Source organism: Agelaius tricolor, unplaced genomic scaffold (assembly GCF_023055355.1).
Source record: "Agelaius tricolor isolate 1412-34295 unplaced genomic scaffold, bAgeTri1.0.p SCAF_7, whole genome shotgun sequence".
Lineage (NCBI taxonomy): Eukaryota > Metazoa > Chordata > Aves > Passeriformes > Icteridae > Agelaius > Agelaius tricolor.
Genome location: NW_027269267.1, coordinates 11,523,952 through 11,547,421, shown reverse-complemented (window position 1 = coordinate 11,547,421; position 23,470 = coordinate 11,523,952). Strand labels below are relative to the sequence as shown.

Sequence of the window (23,470 nt, the reverse complement as noted above, 5' to 3'; positions counted from 1 at the left end):
TTTTCACTGTCTCCCAGCAGGGGCCCAGCACTGCAAATCTGTGAAGCTCTCTCAGCAGCTTCAGTCAGTTCAAGAACCTCTGCCCCTAAATACCTCTCTGAGCTTCATTCACAGAATGCATTTGCCATGAAACCACAACTGCAAAACTCAGCCTGGCCCATCAAGAGAGCCACCTGAAGGGGTGCAACTCTTCAGTGCTGCAGGAGAGATGGATCTGGCTCGAAAATCCTGCCAATCTTACTCTCTAACTGTGAACCAATTCCCTGGAGATTTAGTAGTTTGGGCACAAACACGGCGTGAAAATGTTTTCCTCTGTGGCCCATTATTGAGCAGGGTCAAATAAACCACTGAGGTGGCATTTAATGGTAGATTTCCACTAAATGTCAGACCTCTGGCTTTGACATCTGTTTTGAGTTAGCACAGCAGCTGTTTGAAGCAGCTGCAGCAGTTGTGAATTTGCTGGGAGCAGCAAAGTAAAAGAGGAGTGGATGGGAAACCTTTTAGATTAAAAGGAAAGAAAAATTCCTTAAGGACAGCAATCATCAGGTATTCAGCAGAATTTCTCTCTCCAGAAATTAAACAGCTTTTGGCACCAACAGCCAGCTGTGCAAGGAGCAGGAAAGTCCTGTTCTCCTTAGGAAATGCCAAGAACTGCCAAAAGGTTAAACTGAAGAAACAAACAAAAGAAAAACCCTATAAAAGGTGTAAGGTACCTAAGTTGTTGCATCTGAGGTCTGCTTGTACAGGTCCATGACACAATCTGTTTTGCACTTGTTTCTCTAAAATACATTTAAAATGATGTCATGAAGACTTGATGCCCTTTTAAACACAACTTTGTGCAGCAAAAGCTTGAAAAATATAATCTTAAGGAATCTATCTCCAGGTGAGTGACAACTACTATGGATTTTTATTGCCTTGTTTCAGAATTCCAAAATAAGAGCCACTATTTGCTTTAGTAAACTATTTCCCAATCTGAGCAAGTCTTACTCTCCAGGTGCTTTTGACAATATTTAGGCTAAATATGTCTGTGATGCTCAACTACACCTCTGTGCACCCAAGCACAGAAATTCAGTCCTTTTCTCTCTTCACTGCTTGTTCAGCTCTGAACTTTTCTCACCATCAAAGCCTTCAAAATCCTGTTTGCTTTTGTCATATTGTTCTGAACTCCTCCAGGTTGTTGTTATTCTAATAGCAACAGGACACCCAGAATTATGTCCCTGATTCCAAAGGCCTGCCACTCCCTCTGCTGTGACATGCTGATATTTGGCTTGAAATTTAACACACTTATTGTTCAGGCCACAAAGAAAACATTTTTTTCATAAAATCATTAAGGTTGGAAAGGATTTTTAAGACCATTGAGTGGAACTGTTAACCCAGCATTCCTGAGCCCCTCACCAAACCAAGTCCTCAGGTACTACATCTACAAGCCCTTTAAATACATCCATGGCTGTTGATCCAACACTTCCCTGGGCAGCCTGTTCCAATGCTTGACAACCCTTTTCCTGAAGAAATTTTCCCTAATATCCAATTTAAATCTCTCCTGGCACAAGTTAAGGCCATTTCACCTTGTCCTACTGCTTGATACTTGGGAGAACAGACCAATCCTCACCTTGCTTCAACCCCCTTTCAGGTACTTGCAGAGAGATAAGGTCTTCCCTAAGCCTCCTTTTCTCCAGGATAAACAACCCCAGCTCCCTCAGCTCCTCTATCACAATCTATTTCTGAATGGCAGACTGGGATAACTGCATTTCTGGTCTCTGACAATTTTTGAATTCTACTTAATAAGAATCAATATAACCAAAAGTACTGTTTATAGATATGTTCTATTGCTTGTTTAGGTTTATTCTTCTGTTCCTGAACATCTACTTGAGGTAGGCATTCTCACCTGTAACCTGAGATTCAATGCAACTTGTACTGGAAAGGAACAAAATTTCACTTGCACCTTGCCTGAGTCCTGAACATTATGCTGTCTCCCCAGGCTGCTCTGCCAAACTGCTTCCACTCTTCTGCAACTGCACTTTGATGTTCTGTTAAAGATTAGAAATCTGAGATACAGATTACACCTCTCAACAGCAAAAAGGTCCCTGATTCAGGAGTTTGCTGAGACCAATCAACTCTCCTTCCTTTTCTTCCTGCAGTCTTGAAAATTTTAAATCAGAGATGCCTGATGCCTGTGGAATCTGACTGACCACAGCATCTTCCATGTGACACTGAAAGTCTCCATGAGGCTGCAGCACATCAGATGTTGGATGTAAACTTTGTGTATGAAGGTATCAGATGAATATAACTGAATTATTAAACTGGCAATAGAAAAAAACTTCAATAACAGAAGTTTACATGAGCTCTCAGCAGCCTCCATCAACTAATGAATGGAAATTCATTTGCACTGGCTTTAGGACAAACTATTTCTTACAGAAAGCCTGACCATTCTTTATACCTCAGCCTAAAGGAATTACACTAACCTGGCATTCATGCAAATACATCAAAAGATATATGCAGAACACAGAAACATAATTGAAGTCCTAATCTTTTTAGCCAAAACCTGGTACAATTCCCAAAAAACTGAACAAGTTTCTCTCCCAGCTGGACTAATCTTTCTGTGTAGCCCAAGGGAGGGGAAGAGGCAGATTTGGCTCAGCCTAGCAGTGCCTGGGCCAAGACTAAAAGCCAAGTCCTGTGGGAAGCCTGGCTCTGCTGGGCTGTGCCTGCTCCTGCTGCTGCACCAGGAGCTCCTCTCATGGCTTGGCTGGGGGGTCTCACATCAAAGGCTGTGCCCCCTCCTCACTCACAGCCCTCCATCCAGCTAGAGAGTACTACTGCCCTCCATGGCTGCTAGTCACACAGGGAACAACATAAGCTGCAATGCCTTTTGTGGATGCTTGTTATCATCTACTATGTTTTCAAGACAGTTACTGAATGAAGAAACAAAATAAGGGAATAGATTCTTTCTCTCTAGCTAAATGACCCCATTTTGCATCCTAAAAATGAAAATCTGAAGCTACAGCTTAATTTACAAAATTAAAATTTTATCTGACCTTATCAATTTCACTGTTTTTCCGACTAGATTTTATATTCTGAGTTTATTGCAGGAAGCTTTGTATTTTTCACTAATAAGATAAAGAAACATTTTCTATTCTCAGTGAGCAGAAGGTGATGTCTAACAGACTGACCTCTACCTATTTATTCTAGACACAAATGAACCACTCTATTTCAAATATCTCATTAAATTTAGTTTCATAAATTGCTCCTATTTCACTGAAAATTAAGCTTGTTTTTAAAAAGAAACACTGCCAGTGTCATGACCTATGAATACAAATTAGATATCACATTTGGTGAATATTTGTACACATGGGATACCTACATGTGACTATGCAAGATTTATGAACAACACATTTACACTAATGATGGTCACTAATGAGAAAACACTGTCTCTTGTAACCTTCTGCACACAGCAACTTTAAAAATAAGTCCATTTTAATCTACATAGCATTATCAGGAAGACTTTTCATCAGCTGTTTCTCATAGCAATTTTCTAGGCAAAACAAGGGCTGGACATAAGACTTCTTTACATAATGTTGAGGTGGAGCTGAGTGCAGCTGACAATTCATTGTATTAGACCTTATTCAATGATCTCCTTCTAAATGATTCCATCTTTTGATCTATATTATGAGATCTTATAATTTATATTGACTTTTATCCCACTGCTCACAGATGGTTTCTGGTGAGAGCTGAACTTTGAAAGCAAAGGATGGAGAAAACCTGACTCCACTGAAAGCTTAGTACAATGGTTAAAGCATTTATCTCCTAAAGAAGAACCCCTGGGTGATGTGTGAAACTTGTGCAAGTTTCCCTGCAGGAAGTCTATGCCCCCTGAAATCCACTTATCAGGCTGGCAATATTAGGGCTTTCTCTGGCCAAGTGGCTGAGCCTCTTTTCACAGCAACAACCAATATCCCAAACTTCTCATCTCCTGCTTGGAATCTCAGCCATTTTTCTTGGCAGCAAAAAGAAAATAATTCTTTTCTTTTCTTCTGGGCTCAGAAAAGAGCTTAAATGAAAAAAAGGTTGGACAAATAAATTCTGGTTATACAAATGCCTATTTTTAGCAAACAACAGGAATGAGAGAAATGGAAACACTGGAAGAAAGGCTGTGGCTGTATGAACAAGTGCAGCCTATGCTGCACAAACAAGCACCCCACTTGTTTTCCCTCCTTGCCTCTGGACCTGAGGGCTACATGGTTGAGAATTTTGACTTAGAACTCTGTTACAAACCACAGTCTTGGAGAAGGATAAGGACAGAAGGAAAATGTGCTACGACACGTATTAAAAAATAAATCATCAAGGGGACCAGCCAAAAAGAAGGAAAGCTGTGAAAAAAGGAACATGGCAAAAAGGAAGCAAAGAAAATGCTTGGGGAAGAAATAATCTCACAAAGACATTGTCTCATCCTCATATCTAGCAAGGGCTACCTGTGGAGGTAGCTTAAGGTAAGGAGGAACAGGCTGCTCCTCCACTCTAAACAAGACAGGTTTCCCTACAGCTATTGTTGAAATGAAAACAAAGAGCAGCAAAAAGCCTGATACCAAAACACAACCCCCTGAAAGCATCAAGGAACAGAAAACACTTTTATATTCTTCCCTCTCATCTGCCACAGGCAGCAGCGCTCACCTCTGGAGCTGGGGAAGGAGTTGTTGAGCTGCTCCATCACTTCCTCCAAACCTGTGCTTGTGTCCTGGGGAGGGCTGAGCAGCTCATCCTCACCTGCAAAGCAAACCCACACCACTGCATGAGAGCCTGTGCTAACAGTTGGTATTGCCCAAGTCCTCCTCAAAGCTAAGGTGTTCACTCAGGCACATGCTCTGCTTAGTGTAAAATAAAATTTTCAAAGGTGAATTTTGTTGACTGTTACTGTTCTCTTTCTTTATAAGGCTCTAAGGGAAACTAAAGGAGGAATTTGAGACAATTAACACAATTTTAATTCATAAAAAGGGATTTAAGAAATTGACTCTGGTAGAAGAAGTAGGGTAAAATGTCTGCTAGGAACATCTAGTTCCAAAATGACACTGGTCCTTTCAGCTTCTCTTATTCTATTAATGGAAAAAGAAATTGCTGTTGTGAGTGCTGCTGTTGAGCAGCTTTCTAATAGTGCTGGGTTCATGTTGGCACTGCCTTGCCTAGCTGTGCAAATCAGTAGAAACCCAGATTCTCATCTGCATCAGTATTAATATTTCTGACAGTTTAATTGCATCAGATTGGCGCTCCAAGAACACTCAATTGTACTGTAAAAGGGTTTAGCAGCAGTTTAATAAAGCAAAATACATTTCTCCCACTGAATAATTTCTATAACCTGATTACAGGGCAGCAGCTTAATGGGAAATTCAATACATTTTATTTTTACTGGGTTTTTTTTTGCTCATGGTTTCATATAGCTGAAATCCATATGTTGTTTTTAATGCAGATCCTGGCCTCCAATATAAATAAAGCATCTTGAAAAAGAAAAACCTAGAATATATACTTTAAGTAAGACTCTCCTTTTTTACTAGATGTCTTTTATCTCTATTAAAACACAAAAGCAATTTTGCCTACTGTAATAACTGAGTTACACATTTCTTTTGAAAATGATTTAATGACCCTTTATTCTAACATGTCATGCCCTATTTGAGTAGGAAACTGTCTGATTTTCTGTTAACATTTACATTCTTTAAACATTGAGGTGCTTCATGCCAGTGAAAAACCTAGAAAAAGGGATGAAAGGAGCATTTCAGGGCTGCCTATATTTAAGCTGGGAGTTTAACAAGATATATTTCTGACCAAGAGTGATTCCTCCCACTCCAGCACAAGAAGTGGGATAGAGTGTCTGCAAGAAGCACTTAATTCATATAAATGATGGTCTTTGTATCAGCTTCTTTTATTCCATTAATGGTCTAAAAATAGTCACTGAGGCTGCTTGCAGTTTCTTTAGCTTTTGAGTGGTGCTGGGCTCACACAAATCAACTCACACCATGAGTTACTTTCACATCAGGCATTGCACTGACAGAGGTGGCTTAGCAAAAGCAATGTCCTTGCAGCCTTTGCTGAATGTCAAGGTGAAAACTCAGAGTGAGATCTCACTGCTTCTACCCAAGCTGAGGATTTTACCAGCCTGAAGAAAGCCTCCTGGCCCTAAAGATCTCAAATAAAGGGCAGTGGTTCTGCTGTCCTGGCCAAGAACTGAAGACAGGTACCAAATGTCCTCATAAGTGCTGATATAAACTGCACTACCCATCCTCAAAAATGTTGTATTTTTTATTTAAAATGCATTATTTTGAATTTTTTCCTTATTGGGATGATATTTTCTGAGCATTTTCTTGTAAAAGGAGAAAATAAGACATGAGCCAAGCAACTTGACAGAAGTAAAGATACCTTCAGAGCTCAGTCTCCTCTCTTTACCCAGAAGAGCCTTCCCCATTTGTGTTTCTACAAAAGGTTTAGAGAGCTAAGTGAGTCTCAAGTATTCTGGTGGTACCTGAACAAATTAAAGTCCAGAAGAGCCTCTTGCCTCATACACTTCAGAGAACCTCCTCTGCTGCTGAGGGAGAAAGGCCAAGGAAAAGGACTTTCCCACTGGGACTCCACGAGGAGAAAAGCAGAATATTCCTGCTTGCCCAGGTGTACTTCAAGTTAACAAGGAATAAGTTCTATTTGTAAATGAGGGTTTGAGTGGGTCCCTGCTTTGACCAAAACACTGCTGCTGAAACACCTTTCACAGCAATCTCTCCTCAGCAAAGCAGAAAGACAAAAGTGCAGTGGGTTTTCAAATGCAAAAACAGCTAAGGTGTAATTTTAAAGAGAAAAACACACAAAAGCTCCCACTACCTTGCCTCATTGCCTGAGACACCTAGAGATCCTCAGTATTTTCTCAAAAATTATGGATCCCTCAATCCTGGGCACACAGCTGCTGCATGGCAGCATTATTTACACCACCACTCTGGTTCCCTTCACAATTCAAGAGTATTTTAAGCTGTGCTTCAGAAAACTCTGAGCCTGGCAAGCAAAGCTTTCTGGTGTGAAAGGACACTTCACAAACTGAATTAGTTGTGGCTTGTTAGCCTGGTTAGTAATTCTTTTTATAAGCTCCACTCCCTGCTGCCAACAGTGTGGCTCTGCTGAGTCTCAGCATGATCTCACTGATAACATCTCACTGTCCTCCCACATATTGGCTCCACTGAACCAATCAAATAAAATCAAGTTATGTCTAAATATTTTGCTTTAAAAAGTTTTAGCAAGCTTATATGACTCTACTGTGTTAATCAATTAATTCCAGTCTCACAGGGTAAATGGAAATAATTTTATATTGTATTGCCAAATGAAAAGAAGTATATTTTTGTATTTTGTCCCACTAAAGGATGAAATATAAAACTATAAGACTTCTAATAAGATGGCTGTCTTCCTGTCTTTTCTTTTAATTGTATTTTAATTCACGTATTTTATGGGATGAAATTCATGACATTTCTCCAGCAAGCTGATGCAAATTACTCCACTACTAATATATTTTATCTACTCTGTGTATGGCATACATAACAAAATATTTCCTCACTGGTAATATGATTAATGAAAGGTCCATTTTTACTCTTTCCATAAATTCCTGTTACCTGTGATTGTATTCTCACCCCCAGGATTTCAACTTCAGCATTCCTAAAGGTACTATTTATTTCACATTTTTAATTGCAGATTGTACAGAACCCATCCACTTTGATACTGTCATAGACTGAAATTATTGCTCACACTTGGAATGGAAGAAAAAGCCTCCCCAAAAGCTACATTTCCCACCACAACAGCACTTTAGACACAGCAGAATGTGCCCTCCCATTACATTTCTTACTGCCATTGACACTTTCACTAATAGCAGTGAAAAGCTCTGACTAATATACATAAAATAAATTTCTCTGTATGAAGCTGAATATTATCATCAGACTTGAAACATCCTCTTGTTGAAGTAATATAAGTGCATTTGCTTAAAGATGCTGAAAAGATTGATTGCTTTTTTGCTAGCAGAAAATCCTTGCCTCTTGGTAATAAATACTTACTAATTTTGTAACAGACAGGAAATTAGGAAAGTGCCACATGGCAGTTACTAAAAGCACCAAAATAATAATTCCAACCTCCAGCTACAGAATATTATTATTTAACCTCACTCCACAACTCTTAAGATGTTCATTATCACATCTGATGTGATACTCAGAAAGGCCACTAGATGAGCACTGCCTGTGAGTGACAGCTCCATCCTACTGATTGAGCCACAAATATTAAAAATAAGATCACATCATTTAACATGGGGATGACTAATCATACATTTAGTCTCTTAGCCATAATTAATATTATGTACATTTAAATCAGTCATGTCAGGCTTCATAACTGAAAGCCAGTTTGAATAGAATAGTCAGCTTTTCAGCAGCAATTGCTTTCAGAAGTCAAGCACTGGCTGAGCTTTGCATTTAATATCAAAGTATCCAAGCTACTGGGTGCATCATGACCAAAAGCAAAGCCTGAATCATAATGAAGATGCAAAGTGTAAACAGCCAGATGACGTTGAAGATCATTGCAAATATCTACTTCATTTCATTTGAACTAAACGGAAAAGTGTTTTCTGTCTTTAAGGATTTTGTTCTGGAAAATGGGACAATTATTTTTTGTGACAACCTGAGCTTCGTTATCTTACCCATGGTTTCTGAAGTCTGGCTGCCAACTACACGGAGAAGCATTGGCTGACTGCTGCCTGACCTCTGCAAAGAGGTAGAAGGAGATGACAGTGTTGTACCATTCACCTTGGCATCTGCCTGGGGCTGAAAGTCAAGAAAAAAAAGTAAGACATTGCTATAACAGCTCACTACTTTATATCTCTGTAATTTTTATTTATTCTATGAATACACACAATTATAAGTATTCCAGGCAACCCCAACGAGGGGAGAGAGAATGATGCATCTGACTCCATCTTATCAGAAGGCTAATTAACTACTTTATAATACTATATTATTCTATATTATATTCCACTATATTACCTTACATCTAAACTGAATCTGCCAAGCACAACTGCACAGAATCTCGTGACTGTCAGCCGACAGTCCTGACTCACACACACACTTGGCCCTGATAGGCCAAGGAAACAAAACCCCATCACTTTGGGTAAACAATCTCCATATTGCATGCCACTTTTGCACAAACACAGGCACAGCAAATAAGATAAGAATTGTGTTTTCTTTTCTCTGAGGTTCAGAGAATGTAAAAACCAGAAATATTCTTGGGAACAACTGTGCCTTGCTTTTCTCTGTGAAGAGAAATGTGGCTACACACAATTTTCAGCCTGTTTTTAAGTAAATTCATCCATGCAGCCAATGCATTTTAATTCTGAATAAAACAAGGAAGAAGACTAAATAAGAACAGTGAAACCCAATTCCATATTCTCACTTGCAGCCTGTAAAACAATTTTGTGCTTTTCTCTGACTCGCCTCTACAGGCATGATTCCTTGGTATGTTCTCGTTATTGATAATGCTGATTGATTCCCTGTTTGGAAAATCTTCAGAGACCCAGGAGAAACGCCTGAGGACTCACCTGCTCCAGCAGCTGCCTCAGCCTGTGCAGCTGCGATTCCAGCTGCTTGTTGTGATCCTCCAGGATCTGCATCCTGGCTTCCAGGCGGCCCTTGTGCTGCCGGAGCAGCTTGGCCTCCGCAATGAGCTCGGCGTCGCGCGGGCTCTGCGGGGACACGGGCAGCATCTCCGGGGGGGACGGCAGTGGGGACAGGCCCTTGTGCTCGTGCTGCTGCTTCAGGCGCTCGTACTCTGCCTGCAGGTTCCTGGCGGGAGGGACAAGGGGAAGAAGCTTTATGGGCCTGCACAGGGCAGTGACAAGGGGCTCCCTCTCGTGTGCTTGATGTGTCTCCCTTTTCACTGCACCAGCTGCCTTTCCCTCTCCTGAATCCACACACTCATGGGCTCACTCCTTGTGGATCTGCACGGATCTGGTATTAGATGGATCTGTGGTTCAAGTTGCTGTTGGGATCTCTAGCTTGTCAGAGTGACCCCGACAAACGATAGAAAGTCTCTTTTCCCAGCCTGGCACCTGAAGAAGGAGTCAGAGCTCTTCAGTTCTTGGTCTCAAGGCTGTTTATTGTATTTTATCTATAAAAAATTTTCTCCTGTCCTGCCGAGGTCCATCCAGCAGGACAGTTCCAGGCACTCTGCCTGCCCTGGGGCGGTGTTATGTCTTTATACTAAAAACTACGTGTACAATGTTTACAATTACTTTCCAATACCTATCACCTATGTTAGACAGTGAGCTTCTACTCTAAACCAATGTAAAAATGCCAACATCACAGCAGAAGATGGAGGCCAAGAAGAAGAGGGAGAAAGGCAGGACACGCTCAGATCCCTCCATCTTGCCTCCTGAACCCCCATACCAAAAACCCCAAAAATCTACTTTTTCACCCGGTGATAACTTCACTATTATTCTACCTAAACTGTTGTGGCTTGCTGATCTTCATCTAAGGTTGGTAATTTGCTCCATGGGTCATAATCAAAACCACAGGCATTTTGAGCTTTGTGCCAGGGCTTCTGAGCCCCCTGGCAGGGGTCTTGGCTGCTCAGGACAGCCAGAGGGATGTTCTGGGTTCCCACAGTTGCCTAAAGGCTCTTGGCATCACCAGAACTCACAGCTGATTCCCTCCCAGGGCACCCACCTCATGCAGGAGGCTCCAGACACCCTCCCAAAGCCAGCGTTGGTCTGTCCTGGGCTCAGCCCTCCCTCAGCTTCCTGCCCTTTATCCTTCCCATGTTCCCTTCCACACATGGCTGCACCTGAGGGGTCATTAGTGCTAAAGGAGGACTCGGTTATCACAGCACCTCACAAACACTAAACCAAAGCAGGTGCCACCTGGCTGGCCAATCTATTTTACAGATGACAAACATCAGAGAAGCAGCCACACAAAAAGGCAGAGCAAAACACAGAACCTGGCTGTCAGTCGGGTCACATCTCTCTCCTCTCTTCAGATCTGCAAATGCATTTCCAGCCTAGGGCTAAAATTATCAACTGAAGATGAGAGTGAGTGACCTGGTCTGTTAACCTGAACTGCACTGGCTTTTGGGGCTATAATTTTCACCTTCTTTGTCCTGCCTATAGTGCTACTATCTACTGTAACTTTATGGCACTGCTAAGCTTGTTCTTTTATTCCATAAAATTCCAGTTTTGCTTCAGTAAAACATTCCACAGATTAATATGATCTATAGTATTCCACATTAAAAAAAAAAATCTACCAAGCAGGGAAAGCACAGAATGTAAGAAACTGAAACCTTGTTAAAGGTAACAGTCCAAAACCACAAAAATAGTAACTTGTAGCAGAAACTTCATAGGCAAGGGAAGCCTAGCAAACTGCACTGGGATTTTGTTGCTATGATGTTCTTTTACAGGTTCCCAGAGGGGGAAAAACAGCTCAATGCTCTGGTAACTGCTTACTCATCACAAGCAGTGACCCAGATTTTACTTTTTCAAACTTGCTCTTATTTGAGGTTGTGAGAACAGACACCTTTTTCCAGTTCTGCCTGCAAACCACAACACACTCTGACAGTTTGGTCTGGAAGTGTAACAGCACCTAGGAAACCTCCCAAAAAAGCACTTCTAAAAGAACATTATTGTGACCAGAAGGAGAACTAAAGCAGGATACATCATTTCACACGGGTGAGAAAGCAATGCCAAGGACAATGACAAGCCACTGACTGTTCCCCAAAGGTCCCTGAGCTCCTCAGCAGCTGCATGATGGACATGTCCTCACCTGGGACCATTGCACTGCCCACAACACAATCTCTAAGGGATGTCTGACCTACATGATCCCTCCTCTGCAGAAATTTTAAATTATTAAAAAGCAAGAGCTAATAATTTTTAACTTCAGGCTGTTCCAAATTTCAAGATTTATTTCTTTAAAACCCACACAAAGAGGGATAACTATAGAGAGGTTTTTTTTTTTTTTTCCAATGAATTTTTTTTTTTTTGTTTTAATGAAATACAGAGTTTCAAGTTCATGAAAATTATCTAGAAAAAAAGGGCTATCTATACTGGGAATAGATATTGTCATGTAAGTTATGTCTTCTGCCTGACTTAATGACTTCTGATACTTCTAGCTGAACAAACTGGTGAATAATTAATAAAAATACAAAAGGGAATAGGAATGAAGATGACAACATGTTCATTACACATGGTGCTATTGCTGACTGAAGTTTCTACAGGAATGATCAATAAGCCTGCTTTTCACCATGTCCATAGATAGGGGCTATCAGCACCCCATGAGGAATTTCCCAGATGCACAATGCAGGCAATACTCTATGAACAGCAGACTCAAAAGCTGGAAGTGCTGTAAAGCAAAAGATAAAACATCATCCTAAGGGAAGCTAGGTAAATGCACATGGTCATACTCACAACATAATCAGATACCTTGCTACAAAGAAATCTGCAATTATCACCTGTATCAATATAGAGAAGTCCTTCCAGTAATGATGGTATTGAAATAGCAGTAAGGACCAGGGAGTAATTCAGATAAAAATCCTTTCATATCTGATAAAAAAACAATTAAAAATCTTTCTGAAAGCCTACAGAAAAAAAATAATGTGAAAGATACTGCATATTTTCCAACCAGAGGTATGTCTGGATTTGGGAGTTCTGTAATTAAACACTATAATTCTGTTGGCACAAAGGAATGTGATTTTGAAGGATGTGTGTGTGTTTTCCCAGTGTACCTGTATTACTGAGTTTTCCAGCTGCACCGTTTCAGTCCAGCTACACAGTCCTCCATCCAGAGAACTGAGATTCATCACAGCCTCAGAGCCATAAGAGTGATGTGCAGTGCACACAACCAACAATATCCTAACTGGGATGTAAACATACAGCAATGAACAGGTGTATTGACATAATGGAAAAAACCTGAAAATTAAAAAAGAAGGAAAGAATTTGAAAACTGCTGTAAGAATATCCTGAGAGAACGAACGGCCTTTATTCCTCCCTCTGGAAGAACTTTAAGCTGTGTGGTGGAAAGGACTGCTGCTGTAAGCCAGGCACCCAAGGCACTGCCCACAGCCCTCAGGGTCCTGAGGAGAGGCATTCTGTGACACTTTCACCATAAAATGGGACATAAGAGGAAGGGGAGATACAAACATGCTCCTCTCTAAATGAATGCAACTGAGCAAGCATGGGCAGTACATGGAATCCTCACCTCCCTCCAGCACAGCTCAGGCTGGGTGACTTTGACATCTGGCTGTCACAAACAAGCAAACAAACAAACAAACAAAGAATGCTGCTGCATGTACTCATCACTGGGAAAAGGAACCCTTCTGCAGTAAGAGAATATTCAGAAAACCCCATATATTCCATTTAAAATGCTTGCAAAACTTTGAGGCATTTGTGAAGAAAAGCAACATAGGAAGCAGGCAGTGCAACCTTGATTTATGCAACTGTACAGAGCTGAGTAGTAAAGAGTGCATGAATTATGATTCACATCTATCACTGGCAGCATTAATTGCCTGGTGACAAAAATCCTAGTGGACTCTGTTTGCTGAGTAGTCCTCTCAAAGGCAATTGAGAATTTGTGAATTCATGTTATTTCTCATCTCCCTACAGAAAATCAGTGGTCTGAAGAAACAGACAAAGATGGTAACTGAACCCTGTCCCTCACTAGAGTGACAGTGTTTACTCAGGATGCTTCACACTCAGAAGATCCAGTTCTCCTTCTTCAATGCCAAAACAAATACTAAGAGGAGCCACAGCATGTTTGGAAATGCATCACTTTCTTGCTTTTGGCAACTATACAGAAGGAACTTATGTGAGGAGGCCATTCATCAGCCTTCAGGTTTGGAGGAACACCGACACAGGGCAGCTTTGAGATTCAGGGTGTCACTGCTTTCTCTGTGGCACACAGCCCACTGCACTCCACACACTGCAAGTCAGGAAAAGCAAAGGAATGGCAAATAGCTCTGGCTGGAGATCTCATTTACTTAGTTCTTGTACCAGACAGCTCAGAGCTGGGAGGAAGAGGAGAGAATATGAGAGATGTCTCCCTCTTACATACAAGACCTCAGTTCAACTAAAATATTAGGAAACATCCAATTTCCTGACTCATTAAAATAGCAGGAAGGTATTTTAATTCTTTGCAAAAATTTTGACTCTGTTACTGCAGAACCATGTGCTTTCTATTTAATGCCACTACAGTACATCCTAGTCAGTATTACCTATCCTATTGCATAACCTATGTAAGGTGTTGCTTTAGATGGACAACAAAAACTTGTCTTTCTCTCTGAAATACATTCACTCGTGAGGAAATAGTTTTAGAGAGGATTTTGTAATTGGATTTTTCTTTTATATTGCAATACAGTAATAATGCCTTCAATAGCAAGATTGCTTTTTGTCTATTGAATTCAGAAATGGTCTTATCACATTATTCCATGTGATGTAAAACTCAGGACAAGCTTGAAGACCTAAAACTCAAATAAAACATTTTCAGCCATTGAAGATATTCTCTAAAATGCTCACATTTTAAGAAATATAAATTATTTAGCAGTCAAATCTTAGCCATACATTATTTAAGGAAGTCATACTTACAAGCTACAGAAGCACCAAGGTCTTAAAATGCTAGCAGATAAATAATGAATATCTAACAAGAGGTCCTTGGAACTGACAAAACCTGAGTCAGAACCACATCACAGCCAGGTTAGTTTGTAAGTTAGAAAATGCATTTCAGAAGAATTTAAAATAGGCAACAGAGCTTTTAAACTGCCCAAAAGCAAAACCTCAGAATTACAATTGCAATGAGTCTTTTTCATTTAAGTAACAAGTCAAGATGGAAATACTTGGGAGGCCAGAAACTGTAACTGAAACCCAAATGGAGGTCAGAATTCAATCAATGGCTCAAGAGAGACAGAGCAAAAAGAAAAGAGCTTTTTTTAAAAAGCAGGAAACTATAGAGAGCAGAAGAAAAAGAGAAATGACAATGAGGTGCCAGTATCACAGCACTGCTTCCTCTGGGTACTTGATACTTGAGGCATCACTTGTGGCTGCTTTCCTGGGAGCTGCTGAGAAGTGACTGCATGCCCTGACTCTTACAGTAAAAGTGTACAAGACTCAGCAGGGAGAGCTACACCTGGGTTAGCAGAAGTTATCACAAATGTATGCAACAGGAGTTATGTCAACACAGGCAGGAAAGGGCAACTCTGCACCACATCCAGCTCAGCAGTGGCAGGAGATGCACCCTGGAACAAAGGAACGTCTTCATCCTGAGGCAGTAACAGAAGTTTACATGGAGGGTGTTTCAGGATATGCATGGGAAGGAAGATGTGCTCACCCACTGGAACCAGGCTCACACAAGGAATTGGGTGTCAGGTTGCTGATTACCTTTGGCAACAGCCAAGAAAGGTTTGCACAAACCCGACGGAGGAGAACGACGAGGAAATAGGAATCCAAAGGGACAAGACTGTTTTTAAAAGTAGGTAAGTTACATGAATGCCTCCTGACTGATCCTGTCTGAAGAGCTTGTTTTTCTAAACAGGAATCAGTGTTTCATCCATAAACTCATGGTTATCTGGCTGTGACAAGCTACCAGGACAACAAGAACTTGTTCACTTTTCAGCAGCTACCTCACATTTTACATACAAGTTATTTATAGCAGTTTGCAAAGACAAAAGTCATGATTTTGTCATAATCAATGAAAATCACAGCAGTGTGACCTTTACACTGTGAGACAGAGCCAGAGCTCTCTGTGCCTGCTGTGTTGAGCACTCACAAAAGGCAAGGCTGCCTGTGGTGGCATCCCATCCATAACTGTGCCTCCAGTAGCACAAATGAGAAAAACAACTTTACAGACTACAGCTCTAGTTTAATCCAGGACTGGATTAAAAAACTTCAAACCAGGTATTTTTAAGGTGTAACTCCTGCCAGAGATCTTTTACCACCCCTCATCAGTAATTGCTAAATTAACTAAAACCCAGAAATAAGTAAAATGCAGAAATTTAAGGCATGAACTCTTAAAGGGCTTTTTAACTTATTTAGCTGCCTAGCTCCATGTTATACTAGTTTCCATATACTACCTTTCTAATAAAAAACTAGTCTGCTTTAAAAGTCACCCTCCTTTCTGCTAGGCAGCTTATTTTGTATACAGGGAGAAAAGCATTATGATTTTTTTCCTTCTTCCATGATTCACTACATAATGCTGTTTAAAAAATAACACCCATCTCCTGGAAACCAAGCTATCTTATCATCTGTATTGTACTAGCTACTAGATATTTCTTAGATGTTACAGTCCTGAACATGCAAATTATGATGTCTTATTTCAAAATACTGATTTTTCTTCACTTCAGAAAGTACTTGGGCTTTATGTGCTATGTAGTAGGAACTCTGTGGTTTGCTTCAAACAGAATCTCCCTGCTGTTCAGTGAGCAAGAGCTTTGTTTACTACACATTCCTGTGTGAAACATTGCCCTCATTCTTGATGCTTACAATCTTCTCCCTTCTCCCAGACCCTCCTGATAAAAAGTCTCTGATGGAGCCACAGTAATTGATTAGCACCATCCAAAGAAGACATACATGGAGAGAAGATCTATGACACTGCCAACTCCTGCATTATTTCCTTGACAAGTCTAAGGTAAATGATTAGTGTATTAAACACTCAATGTAAGCAGAACTACCTAGCTCTTACAGAAGCAAGAAAAAAGAGCATGAAAATGCCAACAGACTGTACTATAAAAGCTGAAGATAGTAGAAGACAAACAAACTCATGTTTTCTTGGTAGAACTAAATGATTTATATCTTACAGTCTCATTTTGGTAATTCACAGTTGTAACTACCAATCTTTCAGGGTCAAGATCTCCTGGTTTTTGTGTTGATGGCCCAAGATTCCAGAGTACTGTATCAAGAGGACTGCAGTGCTGTGATGCTTCAAGTATCCACTTGGGTTTTGTTTTTTTTTTTACGATGATTAATGAAGACAACTTCAATTAAATTTGAAGTTAGAAGTGTTAAAATGATACTTTGTATTGAAAGATTAAAGAAATGGCAAGAAGGAAACAAATATAATGGAAAGAGGACCCAACTTTTACCCACTATGAAATTGCTTATTTGTCAGAAAAAAATGCGCTTTCGTAACTCATTTTATCCCTAAAAATATATAATTGTTTTGCAGAGTTTTTACTGCAAATTCAGCAGCTGATGGTATAACCCACCTGTTTTCCTCCTCCAGGTCTGCAAGGATTCTCTCCAGTTCCCCTCTTTCCTCACTCTCCAGAGAAATCAGGATCTGGGCAGGGCTTCGGGGCTGGCTCAGGGGGGACTCCTGGTTCAGACTTTGGCAGTAGTGCTGGATTAACAAGTGTTCATCATCACTGGAAAACAGAGCAGGGTAAAACAGGCTGTTCCCTTCCTGCTTTTCAGCTTCACAGTGCATATGAGCAGATGATTCACTCCCAGTCTCTCATTTCTTACAAAGAGATTTGCTGAACTCTTTGTAACCAACAGCAGAGCAATGCACCTTAAAGCAAAATCTGCTGACCTGTTTCACTGAGTCTCTGGTAATTTTCCTTCTCTGCAGAGACCACCTCCCTCCTCCTCTGCTTCTTAGATACCTAAAGCCAAGTTTTGCAACAGCTGACAACCTCAGCTCTCCTCTTTTGACAAACTTCAATTAGGAATTTGCTTGAAAAAAAAAAAAGCAATCTTCTGCTGCTTGATCTGCATTGTGGAAGGGTCATTCAAGCAAGGGCAGTGCATTTATTTTTGTACCTACAAGCTCTTCTTATGTAGTAAGTGTGTGCTTTATTTATCTTTTTTCATCTATAAAATTCTAAATTAGGTAAACAAAGAAAAAACCCTGAACTAATATAATAAAAGTATGTTATTTTCCACTCAGATGTTTGGCTTTATTTTTTTTTAATTTAAAAGTGATGCACACTTTCAGAATAGAAATATATTCTGTTTAATACATTGGATCTCTTTCTCTATTTCTATTGCCCCTGAAGCTGTCTGGCACCTGAAACAGAAATATCTCTGGAAAAGAAAAGGAAATACAATTCTGGAGACCTCAATCACCTCCCAGAACGACAGGGATTGTTTTAGGTGTGGTTTAGGTGCTAAGGAGATGCATCCAAGCGCTAAGCAATGCAACTTACACCAGCAGTCACTGAGAAACCATGAAAGGTTTCCTCTGACACCATAGGACAGGGTCAATAAAAATGACACTGCTGTTAGAGATCTTGTAGAACAAAATAATTCAGTCTAGTCAGTCCAGGGCTTTTTCCTGTTATGTTTCTAAACCAGAATTTAACAGGCATTTTGAACAGCTGTTATTGTTCAAAAATTATAATTTTCCTTGTTTTCATTTGTTCCTGAAAATGTTAATGATGCAATTTTATGACTGCAGGAGTGCCAAAGCAATGTAGAGCACATTAACATTAGTTCATAAAAGAGAAGTATTAATTTTTCACAAAAGGAGAGGCTTGCCAGTTCCTAAATTTATACTTTTCATGAAGCACTTCAACTGTGATTTCCTTCAAACCACTGCTTTGCATTTATAAATATTCTTACAGATCTTAAGTGAATTAACTGTGAACAAATGACATAACTATTGTAGTAAAATGGCACTTTACAAGCATACTCTATTTGTGTGATTTTCAGCCTGCACAGATATTTTATACATCATTGCAGCGACACTACATAATGAAACAATTTGTGATATATAAATATATATGTTTTATTTTTATTTCCTGCCTTCCTTGTTTCCATCTATCACTCTACCTGTACTGATTAGCCAAATAATCCAAACCCTGAAAGAATAACAAATAATACTTAGGCATAATCTGACAAGCAAAACCAAAGTAATTACAGTTGTGAATTCATGGTAAGCTTTGATTTTGCTGCCATTTGTACCTATCAGGATAATATTTCTTCCAAAATTGAAAATGTACAGTTTTACTCTCATTTTAATAGTTGAAACTGAGGAACAAACTGGATAGTTACCTTATTAATTGAATCATGCTAGTACAACTTCCAACCGATCAAAAAAATGAACTGAACAGTAAGACCGAAGTGTAATACAAGAGATACAGTGTATGCATGATTTCTGTGACAAGGACACTGATATAATTCAGTGGGACAACACAAAATTCCATCTATTAGAGCATTACTACTATCCAGAGTAACACAAAATTAACGTATGACTTGGAAACAAAGTTTTCATTAACTGCACAAAACTTACTGACACTGCATCAGTATTAGTTTTGAGGGGTCATTTTAACTTTCCCCTTTTACTAATATCTTAAAACAATGTACTTGGTTCTACAGGAGATTTTCTTTCAAAAAGAAAGGCAACACTTTTGACTTGGTAGGCAACAATCCTACCAAGTCAAAAGTGAAAAACTATTTTGAAACAAAGAAACAGCATTTTTGCTATCCAAGAACATTCTGAGCTCACAGGCTCAGAATCAACCTCATAAAATGCTATTCATTTGGAATCTCAATTTAAGTGAATGAAAACTGGCCAGAATTCTGTGTTGTAAAGCACTGCTAAAAATTGAATTCTCTGAATTTTCAAAAAAATCCATCCTTAACACTGTGATAAGGATGAGATCATGTAGAATAGATAAAAACGTTTTTAGAGAAGTTGGGGTTTTCATATCTGATTGATTTAGAATCCATGCTGTGGTTTCTCCTACACAGGTAATGAACCCAGATGAAATTTTCACACACACCCATGATGTAGCTGCTTCTGTGGTGTCTTCAGAAACACCACCCACTGTTAGTTCTCTGTCCTCTTATTCAGAGAATAAACAAGACCAAGAATATTATCAGAGGAGAACCACAAAGGGTTTCAGTGACATATCAGATTTAACTACTTCTTAAAAATCAAAACTCCTTATTTATAACTCTTAACATTTAAAGTAATACAATGAATGCTTGTCAGTGATCTGTCCAACTTACAGTTTACTACTGCTAGTATTTCACAGTGATGATCAGTCCTTCCTGGCCTACCCTTTCAATGTATTTCAGGTATTTGTACACCAAAGATTTCTGTTTAGCCTCACTTATGTTTTTTATGACACTTTTCCCACACCATCACTTTCTAGCTTACAGCAATTTAACCATGTTTAAGCTTGAACTAAGACAGAAAGGGTTTTTTGTATCTTTGTCTTTAGAACTCATCAGACAATGACCAAATTTTGAATATGGAAATTATTTGCTGAAAACATCAGTAATTTTGAAGGTATCAATCATTTGTTGTAAAAATTTGGTATTAAGCTATAAGCCATTAATCCAGACACTATGATACAAATTGAAAGGACATGGGAACACCATTAAATTGAACCAGACGTGATACATGGCCATGCAAATTCAGCACTACAAAATTTCATTACAATTATTAACCTCCCCAAGAAAATACATGTCAAAACCACAGAGACAGCCTACTTACATGCTCTCATTAGGTGAAATACTGTCATTCAGGTAAGAACCATTGGTGTTCTCCATTTCTGCTAGCCTGTGGAAAAATAAACAAGACTCATTAAAACCAATTATGTTTTTCAAAAATTTTGTTTGTTCTAACATTCTGGAAAGAATTAAAGAGCGTGATGTTTTTGATGAATTTGAAACTCAAATAATTTACACTCGCTGTTGATTATCAAAAGGTTTTGCAATAAGCTATCACAAAAGATTGTTTGCTACAATGGCCTAGCTAAACTCACTTCTAAGTTTTCAGCCCTTTCTCTGAGGTTATATTCCAACTTCTCTCAATTAATTAATTCCAAAATCAAAGAAAAGCCTTAAGATGCCAGGGGATTACACAAATTTCTTTGTACCTGGCAATGTCATTGTCCAAACTGTAACAATCAGTCCTTTCTCATTACTTTTCACACTCAGCCCCTCCTAAACATCCTGCATAATTCAGAAACACCTCTCCTGATCAAGTGATACTAGAGGAGAGAAAGAGGCCAGAATAACTATTTTTCATTACCTCAGCCCTTGAAAATTTACTTGCTTGGTGGAAAAACATTTTCCCATTTGTGCAATTAATCCATTTTTTGATTCTTAGGAGCAGTATGAAAGCAGAGAATTGAACCAAAGCAGTAATATATCACTATTTCAATCCTCCAAATCAAGGAAAAATCCTATTTGTGGCATTTAATGAAGTGAATTAACATTACAATGACACCTGAGATTCATATGAGAGTTTGGAGGTTTCTGCTCTTCTCATTTGTACTATTATATCAGGGTCCATATTAAAAACTAAACCTCATGTAGAATCATAGAAGGGCTTGGGTTGGAAGGGGCTTTTAAAGGCCTCCAGTCCAACCCCCCTGCACTGAGCAGGGACATCTTCAACTCAAACAGGTGGCTCAGAGCCCCGTCCAGTCTGATCTTAAATGTTTCCAGGGATGGGGCATCTACCACCTCTCTAGGCAACCTGCTCCCAGTGCTTCATCATCCTTATTGCAAAAATTCCTTCCTTACAGCTAGTCTGAATCTGTCCTCTTCCAGTTTAAAACACTACCTCTTATCCCATTGCCACAGGTCCTATTAAAATATTAGTAAGAGTGAGGACCCCAAGGGACCCAAAAACCAATTCTGACCACACAGGTGCTCTGGCATGCAAGTTAGGACAGGCTGGTTAACACCAACCATGGATGATGTTCTTGCATCCCAGAAAAGCAAAACCCCAAATTTATGTTTCTTTAAGAAGTGCTCAGGTAGCCTCTAGCTCTTCTTTTTAAGTAATTTTAGAGAAAGATCTGCCTAAGGTCCAGCTGGTCTCATACCTGCTAGCATAATGTTCAATGCGTGAATGAGTATCATCGTGTGAGAGCTGAGGGGACGAGGCAGGCCTATAAGGCAGAAAACACTGATTAATCACAAACAATACCCCTTTAAAAGTCAAAAGACACTTAGCTATGCCTATACCCTCACATCTCTATGCCTTATGCCATGTTTGGTAAAAAGCAAGTCAGAACTCCAGGCGCTGTGTGTGCCTCCTCAAGCCATCGGTGCAATGTTTTGTGGTGCCACTCTGGGCATTTTTGACCATCTGCAATCCGTCTGTTGCCACGACTCTTCTTCACACCAACTCCCAAAGAAGCCTCTTCCAAAGCATTTATAGAAGAGCTTTCACCCTGGATTTCCCTTCACACCTGCCTCCTTCATTGGCATTTCTGCTTCACATGCAGCCCTGCACAGGCTGCCAGTGTGCTGCTGGGAGCCTCTCCTCTGCCTCCCACCCTGCTCCAGTGCCTGCTTCCAGCACATCCCACCTAAAGGAGCCTTTAAGAATTATTCCATGAGCAGCTAGAAATAAATACAAGAAGCATAAAATGTCTGAAAGGAGCCTTTAATAACACACTGCAGACACTGATGATTTTGCCTAATGTCTTTCAAGAGTTGCAGTCTCAATGGTAGCTCAGTGTGTATACAGGGGGATACTAAGTTATGTTGGGTTTTCTGTCTGACAGATGGCATGAGGTCCTCTTCAGTTTTCTGCAGGTGAGAACAATTCATAGGACTTTTCTAGTCAATTATTGTTTCTTATAGCCTCACCTCTGGAAAACATCAACATTAAATTATGTTGCCTATGCAGTTTCAGACAGCACCCTTTGTTGCTATGTGGGATTTTATACTTCTGCTAAATTTCAACTGCCTTTTATTCCACCTCTGCTGACTCTCCTTCTGGAACTCCTGACTGAGGAAGGAATTTCTCCCCATTTTTTATTGTGGGATACTGTGGTTCAGGCTGGGACTGCCCAAAAGTGATTGTATTGCATTGCACAAGCTGACAGGTTTTGTATTTAGGTTATAAACCAAAACTGTAATAATCTTCTGGTTTGTAATGTTCCCATGTTAGGAGTTTGAGAATCCTGCTGTAAATCTACTGGACTCCTCAGCTTTCAGGTTTCTAATCAGCCTCCAAAGGGCTCTAGGTTAGGATCCTTCTAAAATCATAGAGCTGTATGCTGGATATACAGAATTTGTCATCATTAATATCCCTTCTCACAGAACAGCCAAGTTTTTCCTCTTTAAGACATTACAGGCCAAGTATAACAAGTTTCATTTTGTCTTTGAAATGAACTTTGGCCTCTACTTTTACTCATCACATATTCAAGCATTACTGCAACACACCAGAGGACAGATACTCAGTTCACAGAGTTCCTCAGTGCAGAGATTCAGTGGATGGGGGAATTGCTTCTCTGTCACTCTGTATCCCATTCTGTGTGAAAATGTGCAGGGGAGGGAGGGGAAAAGGATGCAATTTCTTTAGAGCAGTGGATCACAAGGCAGGATAACAATGGTTTTCTGATAAATTGAAGTGACCCTCATTTTTTCTATTTTTTTGTCATACAGCAGATGTTAGGCGGGTCTTAACTGGTACTACAAATGCAAGAAGAGGTCTTGTTTTCAACACACACACAAATGTTGATGCTAATACTG

At 39.8% G+C, this 23,470-nt stretch overlaps 1 protein-coding gene across 17 annotated transcripts in view; it reads right to left on the bottom strand.

Moving 5' to 3' along the window:
- Nucleotides 1-23,470, bottom strand: part of DMD (dystrophin) — a 1,148,686-nt gene that overhangs the window by 12,761 nt on the left and 1,112,455 nt on the right. For 14 of the 17 annotated variants that reach the window (XM_071430341.1, XM_071430338.1, XM_071430340.1 and 11 more), the window contains 6 exons: nucleotides 21,811-21,876; nucleotides 20,469-20,534; nucleotides 17,230-17,388; nucleotides 9,590-9,833; nucleotides 8,699-8,822; nucleotides 4,669-4,761 (listed from right to left, as the gene is read on the bottom strand). In XM_071430341.1, the coding sequence (XP_071286442.1) occupies nucleotides 4,669-4,761; nucleotides 8,699-8,822; nucleotides 9,590-9,833; nucleotides 17,230-17,388; nucleotides 20,469-20,534; nucleotides 21,811-21,876 (752 nt within the window). The remainder of the gene's footprint in view (nucleotides 1-4,668; nucleotides 4,762-8,698; nucleotides 8,823-9,589; nucleotides 9,834-17,229; nucleotides 17,389-20,468; nucleotides 20,535-21,810; nucleotides 21,877-23,470) is intronic. The other 3 variants (XM_071430346.1, XM_071430344.1, XM_071430345.1) reach the window with 2 other exon arrangements.